The sequence below is a fragment of the Anas platyrhynchos genome, chromosome 9 (assembly GCF_047663525.1).
Source record: "Anas platyrhynchos isolate ZD024472 breed Pekin duck chromosome 9, IASCAAS_PekinDuck_T2T, whole genome shotgun sequence".
In the NCBI taxonomy this organism is placed as follows: Eukaryota; Metazoa; Chordata; class Aves; order Anseriformes; family Anatidae; genus Anas; species Anas platyrhynchos.
Window position 1 is genome coordinate 21,965,493 of NC_092595.1, and position 20,185 is coordinate 21,985,677.

General features: G+C 40.7%; 1 protein-coding gene across 17 annotated transcripts in view; it reads right to left on the reverse strand.

The window, feature by feature from the left end:
- The window catches only part of DOCK10 (dedicator of cytokinesis 10), a 147,925-nt gene that overhangs the window by 71,143 nt on the left and 56,597 nt on the right, over positions 1-20,185 (reverse strand). For all 17 annotated transcript variants that reach the window (XM_072042222.1, XM_027464816.3, XM_072042228.1 and 14 more), the window contains exons 3-7: positions 16,337-16,426; positions 9,302-9,384; positions 4,296-4,368; positions 3,871-4,002; positions 3,471-3,605 (exon numbers count right to left, since the gene is read on the reverse strand). In XM_072042222.1, the coding sequence (XP_071898323.1) occupies positions 3,471-3,605; positions 3,871-4,002; positions 4,296-4,368; positions 9,302-9,384; positions 16,337-16,426 (513 nt within the window). The remainder of the gene's footprint in view (positions 1-3,470; positions 3,606-3,870; positions 4,003-4,295; positions 4,369-9,301; positions 9,385-16,336; positions 16,427-20,185) is intronic.

The following is a 20,185-nucleotide window of genomic DNA, read 5'->3' on the forward strand; positions in this document are numbered from 1 at the left end:
GAGGAACCGAGGCAAAATCTGAGGCTGACGAGCAGTGAAGGAGATGAAGAACATTGGGCACTGAGAATAAAGTTCCACGAACACTCTTTTTTTCCAGCAGCAGAGATGATTTAGAAGATTCCTGCCCAATCTGTTGTTAATCACTTGCTCCAGTCCTTATATTACACATCATGACCCAGCTCAGAAATCAGCAAGACTAAATTTTTGGAGTTACTTGGGTCAATTGAACCAGTCAAATCTGGGCTTTTCAAGCCAACTCAGGAGTGTATGTACATGCACGCGTGTGCTATTTTTTAATTCTGCTACTGAAAACTCTCTTGATACAAAATCATTTTCCCTTATGCACTTTATTTAGGTAACTATTCTTTCAGGCATATAAATTTTAGTTCACCCTACACAGGGTGAGAATAGGGTTGGGTTTTGCAGCAGTTCGTTCTTGGGTGTCTGATACTGTTTTTGATTACAGTGAAATCACTCTAATCTTCCGCTCACTGCAATTACCTCAAATTAATATAAAGAGTAACTAAAATTTTACTGAAATCAATTTTTTTTTCTAATAAATCACAAGGACTTGAACAAAAACTGAATGTGGGAGAAAACCATGCCAAAAATCCTAGACTAGAGCCCATTCAAAACTTCTAAGATAACTTCATCTGTATAAGGGAATCAAGTATATGAATTTATGCACAATCCATAAAGAAAAATGCTACATTTCAATTTATCTTCAGAAAGCATACAAAGAGCATTGTGATGAATGCACTTCTTGTCTGAATTATGTACTTCCCCTTGCAGACATGGCCAAGATCTTTAAATCAGGTACTGTAACACTATCAGACATTATCTAAGAGAGCAATACATCTTGCATGCTGAATCTTAAGAACATTAGGGCAGGAAAACTTCAATATCCACTTTTCCATCTGCACTTCAGACTTCTGGCAAGCAGATGAGATCTACAGCAAAGTCTTTGTTTCAAATCTAAAGCCAACTATTTTTCTTTCCTGATCAGCTAAAGGGGGTTGGGGATGGAGGGGAGGAAACATAATTTCTCATTTTTCTTCTCTGTAAGTCCTTCCATATGGAGTGTGGACCTTGTAATCTTCAACACTTAATTTCAAGTTTAAAATTTCTTCCAGAAGGAAACAATACAAGATTCAATAAGAAACTACGGATGAGCTATAAATGAAACATCTGGCTAAGTTTAATGCCTGCAGGGTCATTCTTTCAAAATAACAGAAATGTTCTGAAGGTGTTTTGCATTTCATCTGGAGACGGTTTCTCCAGGATGCTTGCCGCAGTCTAGATACTCAACCTCTATCAAACAGGAGCTCAAAGTCATTCTTGTTGAGTTAAATGATTTATAGAGGTGTAAAACTCGTAAGATCAGAGATTTCACATCATAGTTCCTCTAAACCTTCAGATTTATCCATCTCTTTTCCAGATTCTGTGGCCTTCCTGTTTATGACAACTCTAAGCAAGGTTTTGTTTTTCAGCCTTATGACTCTAATTTCATCATGTGTTTGGTAACAGAGAGATTTTGATGCTGATGATACTTGCACCATTATCACCTTGGCTAAAGATCACTTATGATTAGTGAAGGCAGCTCATAAATTCATGCATCTTATTTTGAATGTCAATCACAGAACAATAAAAAAAAAACAACAAGTGGCTGGTGGTAGGCAAGAGGTCTTTCTGGACAATTTGCAGGTATTCTGTAGATTTAGAAGGCAGCTGTCAAAGTTCAGGAGGATTATTTCAAATATATCTATATATATTTCGGTCATAGATCAGTTAAAAAGTCTGAAACTCTTGCAGACAAGACATTTCACACCCACCCCCACCCTCCTGACAGTACTTATCTATATCTAAAGCCACACTAAACCACACTACAGGGACATCCAGGGCTTAATTATGGTTCTGGCTGACACCTGTCTTAAAGGAAAGCACACACCACCAGCAAACAAAAGCAAGCAGTCATTTTTTCCTCCCATTTTTTCCTATTTTCTCCTATTTTTTGTCCTATTTTATAACTGACTGGGCAATATCAACACATAAAATCAAGGACGTTAGTTTTTGTCCAAAACCGACAGCAGCTAAATAAACACCCTCTGAACCACAATTAACTGTACAACTGAGGGCCAGTTAACAGCACGAACTTCTTTACAGTACCAGTGTTTCTCTAACTGCACAGAGGACGTCTCCTACACAGATACCATCATCCCAAACACACAAAGCCCAGACTCTAACATAAGCATGCATTGCAGACTTCAGGCATTTCTGAACAGGATTTCTGTATAAGCATCTCCTTCTGCCACGCTTCCAGTCTACTTGTTAGGGTCTTTCAAGCCAATGGGCTGACAGAGGCAGACAACATCATTGTCTTTCCGTGAATTTACCTCTGTCCTCTCCTACACCTGCTTGAAAAAAGAAATACCTTTTAAATTATGCAGGATAACCTGCCATTCCCTACAGAGCCTGGTACTTTTCCAGGACACAGGAAAAGGATCTGCAGGAGTAGTCAGCAAGTATTCGTTCCCAGAGAGAATTACCTTTACCGATTATTTCTCTTGCTTCAAAGGGCCCGTTTAGGGGGAAGGAGAAACTTTCCAACTAGGAAAAGCTTATGTTTATTAGGGGTCTTCCCTTGCATTATCTGAAAGGTTTCTTTCAAAGCAACCCTCACTTCAGTCAGTACTGGCGTTTTTACCAAACTTTACTGGTTAACAAGTAAAGAACAAAGTATAGCTAAAAAAAGAATTTTCTTATGCGGTGACATGTGGGGCTAGATGAACAGACTAACATGTTATTTAAGATAACATCTTATTTAACATGGGGAAAAAAAAGAGAACTACATTAATAGAAATAAAGGAAAAGCAGTTAGAGGGAAAAAACGCTGAGAATTCAATTTCAGGAAGAAGAAAAAAAAAGACATTTCTGGATATTTATTTTTCCAAACTACAACAACCAATAAGGCTCTGTCATATCTGTTGTTTTTAGGACTCTCTATCACCCCCAAGAATGATGATCTTCAAGGAGTCTATTGAATAATCTAATCACTTTGGAACTCAGGATACAGAATTAATTTACAATTTGTAACAAATGAAGCTCTATAACTTCAGTCTCTTTAACCCAAAATAAACAAGCACAGTCTTAATAAGCATAACGTAAAACCTGGCAGCTAAGAAGAAAATTTCAGTGAAAATAAACGTTTAATATTTTAATATTTTCCTCATGTATGCCACCGGTAGAAAACATATATATATATTGCCTGTTATCATAATTCATCTGTGGTTCTTGTAGTCTGTCAGTTTGAGCACTTGAACCAATTACAAAAGCAAAACTAATGGTGTTTTCATTTAATGCAACTGCTAACAAGATCACTATCCCATCCATGTATGCATTCTTCCATGTGCCTCTAGTAATTCTTACTAATCTGACACCAAAAAAATACAATGAAATAAAACAAGGCTTACCTGTACAACTCCTGTACAAGAATCCAAGAAAATACATCCCTTTGGCTCCTTTGATATTTTTTCATCTTTGTAAAAATTCATAATATATGAATTATCCGACAACTGTGTCAGCTGGAAGTAGCGCTTTTTGAATGACTGAAGTAGAAGAAAAAAAGAATGAGAATTGCTGTACAGCAAATTGTTTTCACTGGTACTTTATTCACAGGGTTTAAATAATAAGCAATTCCTGCTCACATTTCAACTGAACTATTTTACAGACAATTGCAACATTACTTTAGTATCATTTAAAGCAATGTAACAAAGCCTAATCTGAGATATAAACATATAAATGACAAAAAAGTGCCTCTATGGGGGATGTAAATCAAAATGGAATAAAGAAAGAATAATGCTGTTCCCTTACCCGAACAGTGATGCTATTGTTTACAGTGCTGTTAAAATTCCCTTTATAAAGCCATCCAGACTTGAAAACTCCTGCTGCTAGTCCTCCTCCTCCTCCACCACCACCTTTTGAAGATGAGTGGGATGTTGTATCCTAGATGAAAGACATGATTAATATTGCATTCACTTGCTTTTTGAATTAAGACGAAAGAAAACTCTAATGTGTGAATATCTGCTTGACAACAAATAATCATCCTTACATTCCTTTTAATATAACACTTATCAATAAGCCTGCTGTGTACATGATGACCTAAGAGATAAAGCTGTTCCACCAACATCAGAGTTTTTTAAATTTTAAGATGTTAAAGTAATATAAGTAAATAAGTCTAAATAAAGTAAGTCTTCCCTGTCTGAAAGAAAAAAAACAAAACAAAAGAGAAAACATACTTCATCCTTATCCACATCTTCATGATCAATTTCAAATGAATGTGATGGCAGTTTCTCTGGTCTACATTCATTTCTAGAAAAAGAGGAAAAAAATTATTTACTTATTTATACAATCATCTATCTGCTATTTCAGAGAGGCCACCATCATCCTGGGTCCCCATGACATCTTCTGAAAACCTACTGCTGTGATTCTATATTCCTTTAAAAATCACTATATGTACATAAATCACCTTTTTTCTTAAGCTCTCTTTATCTTTTTTTCCCCTGGCAATATAAAATTGCAACAGCTTCATAAACAATATTAAAAAAAAATAAATAAGAATCTTATTCTTTTCTCTACTCTTTGACCACAACAGGCAACAAAACCTGAACAATTCCCAGAGAGTGATCACATTTAAGGCTATCAGATTAATTAGAATGAACTGCTTAGGAGCTTTTTCTAACCAACAAAAACATTACAATGTTTTGGTAAAAGCTTCTACATTTCCTATATGATGAGCATAGCCTCGGAGTAGTTTTTAAGAATACATATATGTCTTTTTGATGTGGTGCCATTTAGGAGCTCCATAATGCAGACTATGAAACAAAACTGAATATGAAAGAGCAAAGCACTTAAGCATTTGCTTATTTTTAAGCACATAAGTCATTGTACTGTCCCAAAGTACTTAGTATGTTGTGGAATTAAACCTTAAGTAACAGCCAGAAAAATGCACATGATAAAATATATTTTTAAGTCAAAAAAATAGATTTTTCTGTGGCCTGAAGAGTACTAACATTGCTTTCAAATTCTTGAAGATTAAAGTCTCGTCTTGAAACTTTTTACTTATGACATTGAAACCCACAAAAGTTGCCATGCTAAAAGCCTTTATTAAGAAGTCCAACCTTTCCAGAACTGTCTTTTACCCAGACTTAGAACGTGAATGAAGCAACACAACCGTGTTGTATGTGGAAACAAATTCAGTCTGAAGTTCAGAAACCACATGCTTGTAAGCTAGTTTCCCCTGTAAAGTTAGCAAATGTTAGCCCATGCTAGCATGCAGTGTTACTTTCAAAAATAAATAAAAAAGAGGTAGCTGACCTTTTTCATTTTCTGTTCATTCATACACAAGTTATGATCAGGAAGATTAGAATAAAAGGCAATACCCATCCCCGCTTTGATTTTCCTATTTTGAAAGCAGTTTTATCACGACTTCAGCATCCCATTGTATTCAGAAAAGCCAGCATAATGAAATGCACACAGGATACGAAACAGGACTCTATTCCGTTTTAGTTTGTTCCATTTTCATTGTTCAGTGTAAACAACTGATTAATATACTGCATAAAAGGAACCTTTACAATCTATTGATACCTTTGATATCTATAAAAGTGATAACATTCAGAATATTTGACGTGGAATTCCACGGCAGGTTCTCCAATACAGCCAAGGACAGCTGTTAAAAAAAAAAATCTTTGATACTCTCTTCTACCCAAATGAAGACAACCCCCAAAATCTCAAACCAAATCCCACATTTTATAAAACAAAACAAAAACACTACTACCAAAGCAAACAAAAAAGCCCGACACCTTTCAAGCCTTTGCATTTTTAGACCAAAATCCTTTTGGCTTATTCATGATTCAGAGCTATAAACGCACTGCAGTGCTTGTAGGGCAACCTACAACCAAAAAAAATAATCAAACAAAAAAACAGATGCTACAGGGGAGGGGAAGTAAAGAGCATGGGCAGGAGGAGCTGAATTGCTATGGTGTCTGGTCCCCTGCCTCCATGACACTGCAACTCTACCCAGCCCTGCCACCCCACAGCTGGAAAGTGAGCCTGTCCCGTTGAGCCTCAGACCTTCTGCAGACATGAGCACAGGGCACGTTTCTTAGAAAGAAGGAAATCCTGCTGTCCTCTCAGAAGAGCTATACAAGAGACATAAAAGGGCAGACAGTCTGGTGGCAGAGCTGGCAGATCATAGAATTGAGGTGGTGTCAGTGGCTTGGGATAGGCAGTGTGAAGTTTGCATCATTAGAAAAAAGTCTTGCAAAAAGATTTCCTTTTTTTTTTTTTGAATAAAATATTATGAATCTTTTATTTCTGCCTATGCAAATTACTCTCAAGAACGCATATAGGCTGCCTCAATGCCAAGGGCCAGTAATTTATCATTTGCTACCCCTACATCTACTAGCAAAACCCCATCATATGGACATTTCAGTCTGCAGTACCACACCACCACAGAGACACCTGGCGGGATGACTGGCCATCCTGCTGAATCGCTCCCTCACTGACCACACATGAACCTCTCATACATTCACAATGGTGTAATGCTCCATGGAATAAAGTTTTTTCCTTTGCTATCTTGGAACCATTTCAGGTACGCTGCTCATCTCTCTAGGGCAGGCACATAAAACATGGTAAAGAATTAATCTGTTGACTTGGTATTCCCTCTTTGCCTACTGCCTCTTCAGAGCCATATAAAAATGCAGACTTCAAAAGGAGCAGACCAAAAATAGCTACCAAGCGTTAGAGGTTTTCACATTTTAAATGACAGCAAAAACTTTGCTAATGACTGTTTCTGTTCCCAGACACAGTGTCACCACAACACACAAACTAAGCAAGCCCAGTTCTTCCTTCACCCTTCCATTTGCTCAAGAAGTCAGAACACACCATCACAAAGCATAAAAAAATGGTATAAAAAGAGGTAGTGAGAGCTCACAGAGAGGAATTTAAGGGGTAGAGAGACCTGAGAAAAACCTCAGAGGAGGAACACACTCAGAGAAAAACTAAAGCAATTGCTAAAATGTTGTTCGTGTTGGTGTGCACATGTCGTTGAGCTCTTCCCCAGTGTCACAGCTCTAGTTCAGTGGAACTGCACCATGGACACATTGAGTCCCCTGTGCCTGCTCCAGGTGGTCTGCATCACATTGCAGCTACCTCTCAATCAAAAAGGATCAGTATTCGAGAAGAACTTGGATATCTGATAAAAATCTGCTATCCCATGCAGCCATTAACTGACATCTTCTATGACTGTGTCAAACACTACAGCATGTCAAACGTAGAAATGATTATGGATTCCTTTCAGCACTGCTGAAGGCTGCTGGGTCCCAATCTTTGTGTTTCTAAAATTCAAAACCTCCGGAGAAGGTTCAGCACACCTTCAGTGAATGGAAATCCATTAGCCACAGCTGGATCTGGCAGCATAAGCAGCGTTCTTTTCTCATGATACAAAGCTACAATACTTAGCACTCACCCAACCTTCCCTATTAGAATGATTTCCTATAAAAAGGATTAATACAATGGTATGCTTGGATTTCTGATACAGTGGGATGGCATTGTGCAAACAAAACAAAACAAAAAACTATGGAAATTGGGCATCCAGAGATATTATCAGTGAGAGAAAATTACTATGACCAGGAAGTATCAAACCACCACATTTTTAATGAGGAGATTTAATCTAAAAGTCTCAACATGCATGTGCAAATCGAGCTCTGTTGATATCTAGGAGGCTTTGTAATAATGGAAATGGTATGAAATGTGGTGGACTTCAAACCAGCTTTGTTGAAGGTATGCTAAGCCCAAAACCGAGGCAACTTTAGGCAAATAAAATATGGGTGCTCCTGCTATCACTTGGCTGCTGGAGCATCAAACAGTGCTGCAGTCCAACCACTCCTGAGTGCTGTGTTCCGATACCAGACACACAAGATCACCAGTTATCCTTTACACAAGTTGGGAAAAAGTACCATCTGAGACACCGTAACATCCCTAGAGCATGAACTCATGAAAGTAAATCATATTGTCTTAGAATAACCTTCATCGAAGGGATGTCCATAAATGGCTAAAATGTACTTCTGTGCAGAGTAAGGCAACCAGGTCTGTCAAAAGTATATTTTATAAGATGGAATATACTTAAGGTTAAATGGAAAACTGCACTGCAAACATTTCTCTTGAGCACTAAATGCTTTAATTCTATAAAACAATCAGTGCACTAGGTAGAGAAGAAAAGGTATGTTTATAACTGATTAGCAAAACCGCTTTTAATGGCTTTTTGTACTACTGTGTTCACTCTTTGTAAAAATACCAATGTATAAGAGAGAATGTAGGTCTGGGGAAGGGTTAGAGCACAAAACCCTCTGAAAAACACATCTAAAGGGACCACAGGAATCAGTTTATTGATTCCTGCCACAACAGATTTAGCTAATCCTAGGTTTGCATCCAAGCCCAATCTGAAGCCCCTGTTCCTGTGGTTGGTGCTATGTGCCTGTAACCACCTTTTTCATCTGGTATCATGATTTTAACACCTCAAACTCCAAGCCAGGAGGTGATAATACGGGCATTCAGTGAGATCATTCACTACTCTTTAAGAGTCCTCAGGGCACAGGATACAAACCTGCCAGAAATGGGAGTAAAGGCAGAAACCCATTCAAGAAGGAATAAGCTCCTAAATTTCTTTACCCACATCAAAGAACTTGTTCCTTCTCCTCCCAGGACCTTTACACCACCTTTAATGTGCTGCCTCCAAGCACAGAAGGGAAGTAGCTCACCCAGACACCTGCATGTCTGCAGCCTTATATCCCAAGTTTTTTACCTGCACACACTGTACACATCGTACCCGGATCTCCTGCACTTTGCAGCTATAAACTTCTAAACAAAATCTTAGTCCTCTGATAGACAGGGTAACTGAAAGGCGAATTAATCCCAGTTAAAGGTGAGTGACATTTATGCATTATTAAGGAAAACAGTGAGCCAGCTTCCCTGTATCAACTGTGCTTTGAATACGCAAATACGCTCTTAAGATTTGAATCAGCACTAATAGCGTTTGTTGATACTGCTGAATTCTGCAGAGTCTTGAACTTTTGCTAAAGGACCTTTTCTTCCCCTTTTTAAAAATGCAAACCACTATAAATACAGTAAAACAAGCAGAGCATAGGAGACGATAGAAAGTGCAAATATGGACACAGCTCAGCAAAATGACACAAACCTAAGAGGAAAAAAAAAAGAAAAAAGAAGAACTTATGCTAGATCTTACTGTGGTAAGTGTCGAAAGTCTTCTGAATACTGTTCATACTTGTAGTTCACAACGTGCCAGTGGGAATTGTAATATTTACAAGCCTAAAGAAAAAAACACAAGAGTAACAACAATTATAGTAATTTTTCAGACTCAGAGAAGTCTAGAAAAGAAAAAAAAAAAAAAAAAAGCTGAGGAGTCCTCAGTTTAGTTCTCTACCAAAAAGGGAGTCCTTTTTGGTAGAGAACATATTCTTCTCTTTTAGACCTGGTTTGAAGGAAAGTGAGTATCAGATGTTTCTACATTTTGAAGCACAGTTTCCCTTTTAAATCAACTGATCTGAATCATACAAGACTGGGGGAGTGAAGGAGGGGAAGCTGAAAACAACAGTCTTTACTAGTTCTCATACCCTACTTTGTAAACACCCTTAATTAACATCCTACTTTGTTAACACCATTAAATAAAAACACCACCAGCCCCTCAAAAGGCAGTACCCAGTTTAGGCCTCTACTTCTCGTTCTGACTGGTCTTCTTTCTTTTACTGTTCAGGAACACATTAATAGGATTATCATTTCATTTCTCACCAGGGTCTCATTTTCCCCTTTGCACTGAATTTGCTCAGTCATCTCATCATTTCCTTGCAGTTCTTATTTTCTAAAAATAACCTTTTAGCTGGTTTTGTATCTCTTCTGAAATTGTCCTTAACATACAAATCTCCCTTAATAAGGGAATCAGACCTGAACAAGGACCTGAAGGGTTTTATTATGCTGTCAAATAAATCAGAACAACTGTGACTTACTCGATACAGAGCTTCTATCAATGCCATTAAACACAACATGACATTGTTAGGTGCAACAAGGGGCACAAGATGTGTGTTTATTGATAACATACACATATAGAATAAGACAAATGATGCTATGCCAAAATTCCCAGCAACAGAATGCAAAAGGAAAATTGCTAACTGTACCGTATACTGCAGAATTTTCCCCAATATTGTGCTATTTCCTCCCCACTCTTCACTTGAACATTAGCACCAGCCCACACAAGATGGACAGGAAAGAAAAATAAAATAAAAGAAAGAAGGAAAAAAGCGTAAAACCTAGCAGCAAAAGCTGCTGCTGAAGATGACGGGGAGAAAGAAGGGAAGTCATAAAGGAAAATGGTAGAGATCTATGTTAGATAAAGAAGCAGCAGCATAAAGGGTAATATAATCTAAGGTGAGAACAGGAAAAAGTCTCGTAGAAAGGCATGGAAAGGATGAGACTGCAGGAGGCAGAGAGAATGGAAAAAAAGACAGATCAAAGAGACTGGAATGCAAAATGCTAAGCAGAAAGAGGAGGAGAAATGGCAATAAAGGGACAAGATAGGTTACACCAACTGGGAATATTTGCTCTCTTTCTCGCCAGCCTCTTCTGATATTCCCATGGGAGTCGCTGCTTTCACAGCGATCTTCACCTCGGAAGGGACAGAAAGGGGATTTACCAGGCTGCTGGAGCAAAAACCAAAATGGACTGAAAGCCTAAAGGTGGTGTTCTCTAAATTATTCAGCACTGGCTTAATAAATATCCTTTTTAAGTCTTGTGTATGGTATTGTAACAGACTGATTAAGCATCTTACAAGGTCGGGTCTGAAGCCTACACCACTCTGATATTGTTCCTACATTGCTCTGCCTTTGAATAGACAAAAAAAAAAAAAAAGGAAACAAACAAAAACAATCAGAAAAAACAGAACTCAATGCTTTTTCTTGCCACTCTTCAAGAAATGACATTGTCACTTCTGTGTTTGTGTGCTAAGTTTCATTAAGCTATTTAATTGTCACCTGGGCTATAAGAGTACTCTTACAAGAGCAACACGTCCGCTGTCTTTACAGGAGCCAACAAACAGCTCATTCATTGAGTGTTGCGAGGAGGAGCACAGACCCTTCAGTTCACACTTCACTCTCTTTCTACTTGGCAAATGAAAACTAACTGAGCCTTGTACTGAAAGGATGGCTTTTCCCCCGTGGTACTTTCGTCACCAAGTATTCTACTTAACAGATGCAATTAGTGTCCACAGAGAATTCTCCACATTGGCTTTAGTGCAAACATTACAGACTGATGTGTTCCCAAAATAGCCTTTTCTCTTCAGAATATCCCTTACTGTATTGACGTCTAAAAGCTTTTTTATTGGAAATTATTATTGGAAATTGAATTTTAGTAATGAGGAAAAATACCCAGCAAGAGCAAGAAAACCCTTTCTGGAGGCAGAGATTTCACCAGGAGCCCAGAACTGGCAGAGAGCGGAGGCACCGCTGCACAGCTGTTGAGCTCAAGTGGACTTGGGGGGGAGGAAAAATACAAACTGAAATGGAAGCCCTGGGACGTGGGCGGGCTGGCACACGTTTGCATGAACTTTCCTATTCCGCTGTTGACCAGGCAGGCTGTACAGCCCGTTCCCAGGGGGAATATCAAATTCCAATTATTTTCCCCCTTGCCCACCAGGTCCAACTGTTCCTTAAAGAGGCAGATTACCCCGCAAGCTTCTTTCACCTGCATCTTCTTAGCTCTTGTTCTGGTGGTGACAGTGTGATGGCTACCGCAGTGAGAGAGGAGCTTAATAAAGACTTGCCCTGCAATGCAAATGAACCTTTTGGATGAAGAAAGAAGAAAAAGGGAAGTGAGATAAACACAACTGAAGCAAACACTTGAAAGCAACTGGAGTTTCTTTCCTCCCCAGCTTCTATTCTCTCTAAGGCAGCACTGGGTGTGCAGTCCTGGGAAATACGGCCACACGTACGACAGGCATTCGTGGAACAACCCGGACTCCTGCGGAAAAACCCGATGCACGGAGCGGTTCTGCCACCTCGCCTGCCCCGAGGAGTTAAGTGGAAAGCCGGAGATGTTGAACAGGGAAGGGCAAGCGCAAGGGCTTGGAAACAGAAAGCAAAGAGCATCCAGAGCTGGAGGCAGCCACGGCACCAAAGGGGAAGCTGCAGAGCACGCTGCGTTCTGCCTCAGGGCCGGTGACATGCTAGTAATGCCTTCCTCACCAATTCCCCTTCCTGGGACCTTTCCTGCAATGACCAGAAGACACTTGGGATAAGATAATTGGGAAAGAAATTGGGAAGGTGCTGTGACAGCCCCAGCTGAAACTCTGCTCGCCTGTGCCCACCAAGAGCCAGCAGCTTCTCAGCCAGCTGCTGGCAAAGCTGGACCTCCACTTTAGGGCTCTCAGAGCTATTTCCATACCAACACAGGTCACATATACAGCAAAAGGGCAGTGACACAGAACAGCAACAAACCACAACATTCAAACACGCTATTATTTTAAAATATTAAACATTAAATATTTACCCCTTCTGCTATCAAAACACCCACTAGAGTTTAATAATACATGTCATTGTCCTGATGCTACTTTTCTTTAAACTATTGAAACCAGATTTTGAAGTTAGGAAATTCATTGTGATGAATAACAATAAAACTTTGTGACATTTATCAACAGGAGTTCCCATTTTGAAACGTGTAAGTACAATGGAGATTAGACAGTGCATAAAGATCCTAAGAAAACAACTGTGCTGACACACAACCACCTTCAGTAGTTATTCAGTGGCTCTTCTAACATTATTATTAATAAAACTGATGTTTAGTCATTACTTAAAGGTTCTGGACAGACAAACTGCAAAATCTCAAATAGAAAAAAATGCCAGATGAATGACAGGGGCTATAAAAAACTTAATGGAGCTGACAACTTCAACCTTCCTACCTTGAAAATTATACAGGAAATTAAGTTTCAGTATTATTACACTATCATTTCATTTTGATGCAATACTTTTCAGCCAGCATAGTCCCTCCTGCGTGAGGACTACAATTACACCCCCAAGTGAAGAGGAGCAGTGCTGGGGTGCAGGAAAGAAAGCTCTTCTGAGTGTCGGGAGCTCTCTCCGGGAAGCTTGTTTCCTCACTGTCCTCATTGCTCGGAGTCATTTCCATAAGCTAAAACACCACAATCTGACATCAAATAGTGAGTCACCAGACAGGTCTAAGTCATGCTGCATGTGGAAGGGCAGCCTGTCGTTAGTGTGCCCTGTTCCTGGTGTCTACATTCCCTGATGTGATGCACTGGCAGAAGGACAGATATCAGGCTGGGTCAGGAGGTACCCAGCCTACTTGGGAGGGATGAGACGACTTCTCAGCAGCCTCTCTGGACTTACTGTCTGCAATTACAATGAACAATCCAAAGAAGCTTCTTCAGCAAGGTGCTCTGTTCTGCTCCTGCCCCTGCAGAGCTCCCAGCACACCCCTCCTCACCCACGTGGCCAACACATCTATAACACACTTGCCCCAAACATTTTTGCATGGAGCACCTGGCTCAAGTTGTTTTAAGAAAGGACATTCTAAATTGTATTTAGAATATACATAAGAAGTATAAATGAATAAAGGGACTCTGATTAATCAATTAGAAAATGTAAAATATTCTCTTTGCATCCTTAAAAAATATTTAGTTATCAAAGAACTATTTAAATACTCGTTAAAAATAAATACAATTAAATACTCATTAAAAAAATAAATCTTAATTGTACCGTCTCAGCAAAAAGGAGACCATTAGACATCTTATTTAAGGTAAATTCTTCCATCCCACTCATTACCATAATATCTCAACATCACTAACAGTACCTAGACTGAAATCTGTTACAAGGGCCTTATCATAGCAGTCTCATACTCGTTCTAAATCAGGCAGCAGTACTTCATGGACAAGGCCACCTGAACTACACCAAATGTCCAGAAGGATGAAACAGAAGACGATCATGCACCCAAGCTATCACAATGGTTTCCATGCTATGTCCTCACACTGTGCCGTATTCACCTCCCCTTCAACAGCAGACCCTGAATGCACAGTTAACTGACTCAGCTCCATGTCTTTGTGTCACAGCTTCCTAAACTACTGAGATAGTGAAGTACTCATCAATGGTTTGACACGGTCATTACCACTTTGTGGGGAACACCAAAATAGCTTCAGAGAAACAAAGCTGTACCTGGCCTTTGTACAGCTTCACCAATGGTCTGATCAGGGATCGGACGTTTAATGCTGGTTTTAATCCTGGCTCGACGATCAAGTATGTACAAGATGGATTCCTTTGCTGTTCATGAGACCATTGCATATCTGAAGGAAGAGAAGCTTCCTTCACTGCGTAAAGTGTTGGGGTTTTCACAGCTCTAAAGAAAGAAGTGAAGGTCACCAGTTCCAGCCCTGCCCAGCCACCCCGAGCTGCTGGACACCAGGCCAGAACACAGACTGCTGCTGAGTCCCTACAGACTGGGGCAATCACTGCAGGGACTGTAACCATAGATTGTCACAGCACCTCAGCCTCAGTTTTACTTATTTTTGGACTAGAAACCATCTTCTTCCTGGAGCTTAATTTGTTTTATATATTGCTTTTGGCCTTGTGGCAGAAGTGGAACATATGGATTACTACTTTAAAAGAGGGTCACATCCTGCCATTATTCCATGCACAGGCTTAGTCCTCTGGTACTGTTTTTTCCACTACTTTCCTCCCCTCTCTCTCTCCCCTTGGCTTATTGGTATTGCAGAGAAAGCAAATAGAGCAGCTCAATATGTATTTTATCAGGTTGTCATTAGCATCCCCTTGGAGTACTCAGCTGTAATGATTCCCAGATTCCATGCACTAATGTTCCATTTTTAGATCCACCGCTTTCCCTGTAAAGCAGCGAGGACAGTGCTGGCCTTGCAACTTGAGGAACCTTAAAATAAAAAGCAGACCCCAAAGTGTTGAAAAGGCAGTGAGAACTCTGGGAAGGTAGATTATTCCATAAACCGTGTTATCTTTTAACCCTCCTGTCATTGCAAAAGATGGCATGGTTCAGGCAATTTGAGCTGGCAGTGAGTTGCTACTGCTCTTTCTAGACCTGCTGCTAGAGAGAAATATTGCCTATAAAATGTCATGTTGTGTAGAATTTAACAGCTATGTTTCTTTCTAGTATTGGATTTTTTTCCTCTCTGTGTTTGTCTGTAACTGACTTTTCATCTGCAAATTATCTTGTGGTTATACTCCATAGGAAATAGCCCATACTCAAAGTAGGAAGCCAGGTGTGCAAAACCCCAATCTGTGAAAAAAAAGCAGAGAACACATGGATTACTGGCTCATTATTAAGTGAGCGTGCCTGTAATTCAATGTTTTATAGAAGCTGGCCGACGATTTGATTCCCTAAATCCATTCTGCTAATGGAAGTGACGGGCTATATTTCAAATCCGTAGCGAAAGATAGAGAAAATCCAGAGAAGTGGCTGAAGTAAACTTGGTGGAGATGTTGGGTGCACAATTCAAATATCTTTCAAAGAAAATCAATAACAATCCCAAATATCCCTGAGGTAGTAGGAGAGCAAGCAGAATCTTCTTTTTTAATCTGAGACCACATCTGGAAACAATACAAATTTATTTGTAAAAAAGAGATAGCAGGAAATCATTCCTAGAGGTGTTCTAACTGCCACTGAAGAACTCTGCTTGACTTTCTACAGTAACAGTAGAGCAACCTCTAGATACTGATAATAAATATAAACCTCTACGTATCCTTCATAGTGAACCTCTTCCTCCGATAGTGGTAATGTACACCTCAAATACATAATAACTAAGAGTGTAAAACCACATCAAATATATATACATACATATATATATATATATATATATACACTGAAAAAGTTATGGATATTTTCTCAGCTCAGAGCATTCTGGGTACCATTGATTATCACTCACATAAAAATACCAATAGCAATGGGCTAGCAGTGACAGGGAATGAATTGGAGAACAGTGGCATGAGGGATAGATTCAGTACATTTGCAGTTTTTCTACACACAAACATATAAGAGCTAGCACTTACAGACATGTTGTTAACCTCCCTCCTCACCCCTCCCTACCCTCCCTTCTGGCCTCCAAAAATCAAACCTGATTCAAATCACCTAAACAATATTAAAACAAAGAGGATGTTCACTATCAACACAGCAATGTCCCCACAAAACCATGGCTTTATTTGAAAAACAAAGGATACAGACATGAGATATTTACCTCTTTAACAAATAAACTTTCTGCTTTTTGTTCTGCATCTTCGGGTACAGAAGGATACAGCGTCCTGATTTCCAGTGAAATTGTGTCTGTCTGACGATAAACAAACAAAAAACAAATTAGTCAGGCTGACAGAACAGCAGTTTTGTCTCATGAAGACAAGAGAACCAGTATTATTACTGCTTGCATTTTTCTTTTTTTTTTTCTCCATGCAGACAATAGACATGCACACCAACTGCAACCCAATTCCCTCCCTCACACACTATCAATGCTATCAGCTAAAGAATTCATTAACAAGCAAGGGCAGAGTTCAAACAGATTTCTGGGAACAACATTTTTGCAAGCAAACTGGGATCCACAGAGACATGGATCTCCAGAAGGCCCCTCCCTCCCCCCAACAGGCCGGGCTTCCCTTAGTCCAAGGAGAGGCCAGGGCCCCCAGCAATGCTCCTCGGCGTGACCCAGGACCTCCATGGGATGGTCAGGCAAGTCAGTCCCTAGGCAGAAATCATGAGGGGAGGTTTTGGGGCACTTGGAGTTAATCTGCAGATCAGGCCCACTCATTGTCTCCACTGTAAGGTGGAAAGCAAACCAGTGACCCACACCCCAGCAGACCAGATTTTGCTCTCGGTTACAAGGGAATGACTCCACTCGAGGTAACCTAGGGCTGAAACCAAGCCGCATGTCATCTCGCAGCTCATCCTCCCTTCCCTTACAGAACGGCACGTGATTTCCAGGGGAAGGCCTGCTGCTGATGGCTGGCTTAATGAGGAACCCGCTGCTTTCTCCAGCCACGAAGCAGCCTGCAGCACCCAGTGCTAATGCATAGCCCAGGAGGGTCTGTTTCATATCCCCTGTCTCAGGCTAAAAAGGGATCGTTCTTCCCCATGAATCGAAGCACCCAGGCTGCGTGTGACAGTCACCTGGCTGGTACTGACTGCATTGCTCTTTACAGCTTACAAACGCCACGCTGGTTCCTCCTATGGCTTTTCCTATGAGTAATTCTGAGAGAAAGGCATACATCACCCAGACAGATGCAGACATCATGGGGTTCCCCAAACTTTTTCTATCTCAGCTGGATAGTTGAGGATACAGCACAGCTAGAACACTTGGGCTCCAACAAGTTGTGATGGTCCCAGCTCAGCATGAATAAACCCTCTTGTTCTGAAAAACTATGCAAGCTTTCCTAAACGTGGATTACAAGGCTCTCTCTTTGTATGACCAATGCACACATGCAGCAAAGATTTATACAGTCATTTAGTCTATGAATAAAAGAAAACCAATGGAGAAATACGGATTTTGAGGCCACACGTACTGATAGTGAGGATGGCTGGATCCTTCACTGCTTAGGGACTCCCAGCAATGCCCACAGCCTCTGGGAAACACTTGCTTTCTTATTTCACACATGCATAACATTTCTAGTCCGTTTTTTTTAAGCAGTGCTGAGAAGATGCAATCCCTGAGCACAGCTGAAAACCCACAGATGCGGCATCACAGGAGCCCTTCACCAGGTTGGGGCCCAGCCACCAGCAGCAGAAGTCACAAAACATGCACGCTGCCCTTCCACAGCATCACAGCAGCTGAAGATGATCAGCAGACATGAGGTAGAGCAGGAGGACACAGACGAGAGCCGTGATGAACTCCGTACCTCGCACTGACCCTATTAGGATGGTGACTAAGCTGCAGAGAGACCAACAACCTCTTCTGCTTGACCACAATAAAACGTATTTGCCCTGCACACTATACAAAAGAGTTTTCAGTATTCATTTAAAATGCATACCATTTTTTTTTAAAAACCAAATGCAGCAACACTTCCTGTAAACTGCTATCAGCACACTGACCAACACAGCTCAACGTTCTCCTAGTGGGGTTGCCGTGCCTGCCTTCCCTTGGAGCTCCTGTGAGGGGTTACAGGGCTGCAGCAGAACAAGAGCTGGAGCTGCAATCCACGGCTTCATGTGCAGCACTCACCCCCACTTTTTGTCTCAACGAGACTGCCCTTTGGAGGAAAGTAACAGAGCTGTGCAAACCTGAGAAATCGCTAACAGGGGGCTTGCTGCGCTTGCAGGCTTTGCCAAAGAATGTCGTGGGTTTACTTACATAGAACTGTGACATGACAAATGTTGTGTATTGTTATATTTAAACTTGTTTTAAAAACTACAAAGCACTTCCCTTCTGAGAATTAGTTACGATCAACCACCGAGCTGCAAAAGCCTTGCCACAAAAACACTTCCTGTTCAGAGCCGGTTACTTCCAAAGCTAACTGCCCTTAAAGGCTGATCTGCCATGGCATTTGTTCACTGAAGCCTGTTTTCTTCAAAAAACAACTACATTTCAACATCAGATTGAATGCTGAAGGGTTAATAATAATAATAAAGGATTTTACTTAACAAATCCAGCATTTCTAGCTGCAATCTCTTTAGGCAATCATAGCATTTGTGTGTTCAAATCAAAAGTTAAAAGGCTATCTTCTAGTTTGTGAATGCAGAGACTCTGATAACCATATAAGGCAGATATTAACAAAGCCACAGACTTCTGGGTATCAATTTTGTGCAAATATCCTATACCCACCAATGATTTCTGGCACTCAGCCAGCATCTCCTTTGCATAAAGCTTTGGCCCCAAGTGTTTGATTAGTTATAAGGTGTAATTTAATTAAGCAACTTCTCTTGCTACATCCACTGAAGAGTATTTCTACAGTGAAAACCACAGGCTAATATCGTCCCTTATCAATGATTGATTAGGAATATTATTTTCAGACAGGGTGCACTTCCCACCAACACAGCCAGTGCAGGATTTGAAAATGGAGTTCAGACTCCATTAGGCATTTCAAACATTTGCACTCTGAATCTATCCTAACAGCTTTTAGTCTGAAAGCGTGTTACCAGTGGTTGAACCTTTAGACAGATACATAAAAAAATGATTACATTTACTTCCTGCAAGGGCAGCCCTTCTAAGAGAGCTAACCGCATGCCGGCAGAAATGTTTGTATTTATCAGTGCTTAGATTCAGTCTCTCCCAAGAAAAGCTGCTCAGGCCCATTTCCATCTCAGTAAACTGCTTTCCGTAACAGCAGTGAAAACTGCAAGGAGTTAGCCCAAATGAAGAAGCAAGGATCAGGTGGAACTGCAGTATAAATGCTGCTGCTGCATGGGGCTGCCAGCAGGCTGCTGCCGGCCCTCCTAGCACAGACCTCGCCGAGGAGGTGCAAGCGCAGGGCAAAGCGAAAGGAAAGCAAGCACAGGGCTTGTTGGAAGGTCACAGGAACACGCTCGGTGTGAGCAGCTGTGCTCTCATAATGTTTGCTTTGCTAACTGCTTCACTCTGTTTTTACGAAGTAGAAGTGCATCCATCCAAGCCCAGCTGCCACTCACTTTCCTGCTACTCCCACCTGACGTGAGTTTGCATGAGAAAGGTCCCGAATCATATTGTGGTGAGCAATGCACCAAACTTCTGCTCTTCTCTGATGAGTAGATACTGCCTACCGCACAGGAAAGTGGTCGGTAAGTCAGGTGCTATTGAAAAGAAGCTGCTGGTCCACCACGGTAACTCTGCTGATGTCAGAAACAATAGCCAGGAGTACGGGGTGATTTCCAAGGAGCTCCCACCCCCTGGTTAGAGCTGCCCTGCAGCGTACATTGTCACCCTTCCACGCGAAGAAGCAATGTTTTGCTCACTCTCAGGGGTCACTTGCATCAGGGTCCCTTGGGAACGTCTGTACCTGAACAGCTTTTGTCCCGGCACAGTGGTTTCAAGGTTAAAAAATAGGGAGGTTTTGGCTCTCCCTTATTCAGAACTTTAAAAAAAATAAATAAAATAGCCTGGCAACAGGTGCACCTGCTCTGACAGCGT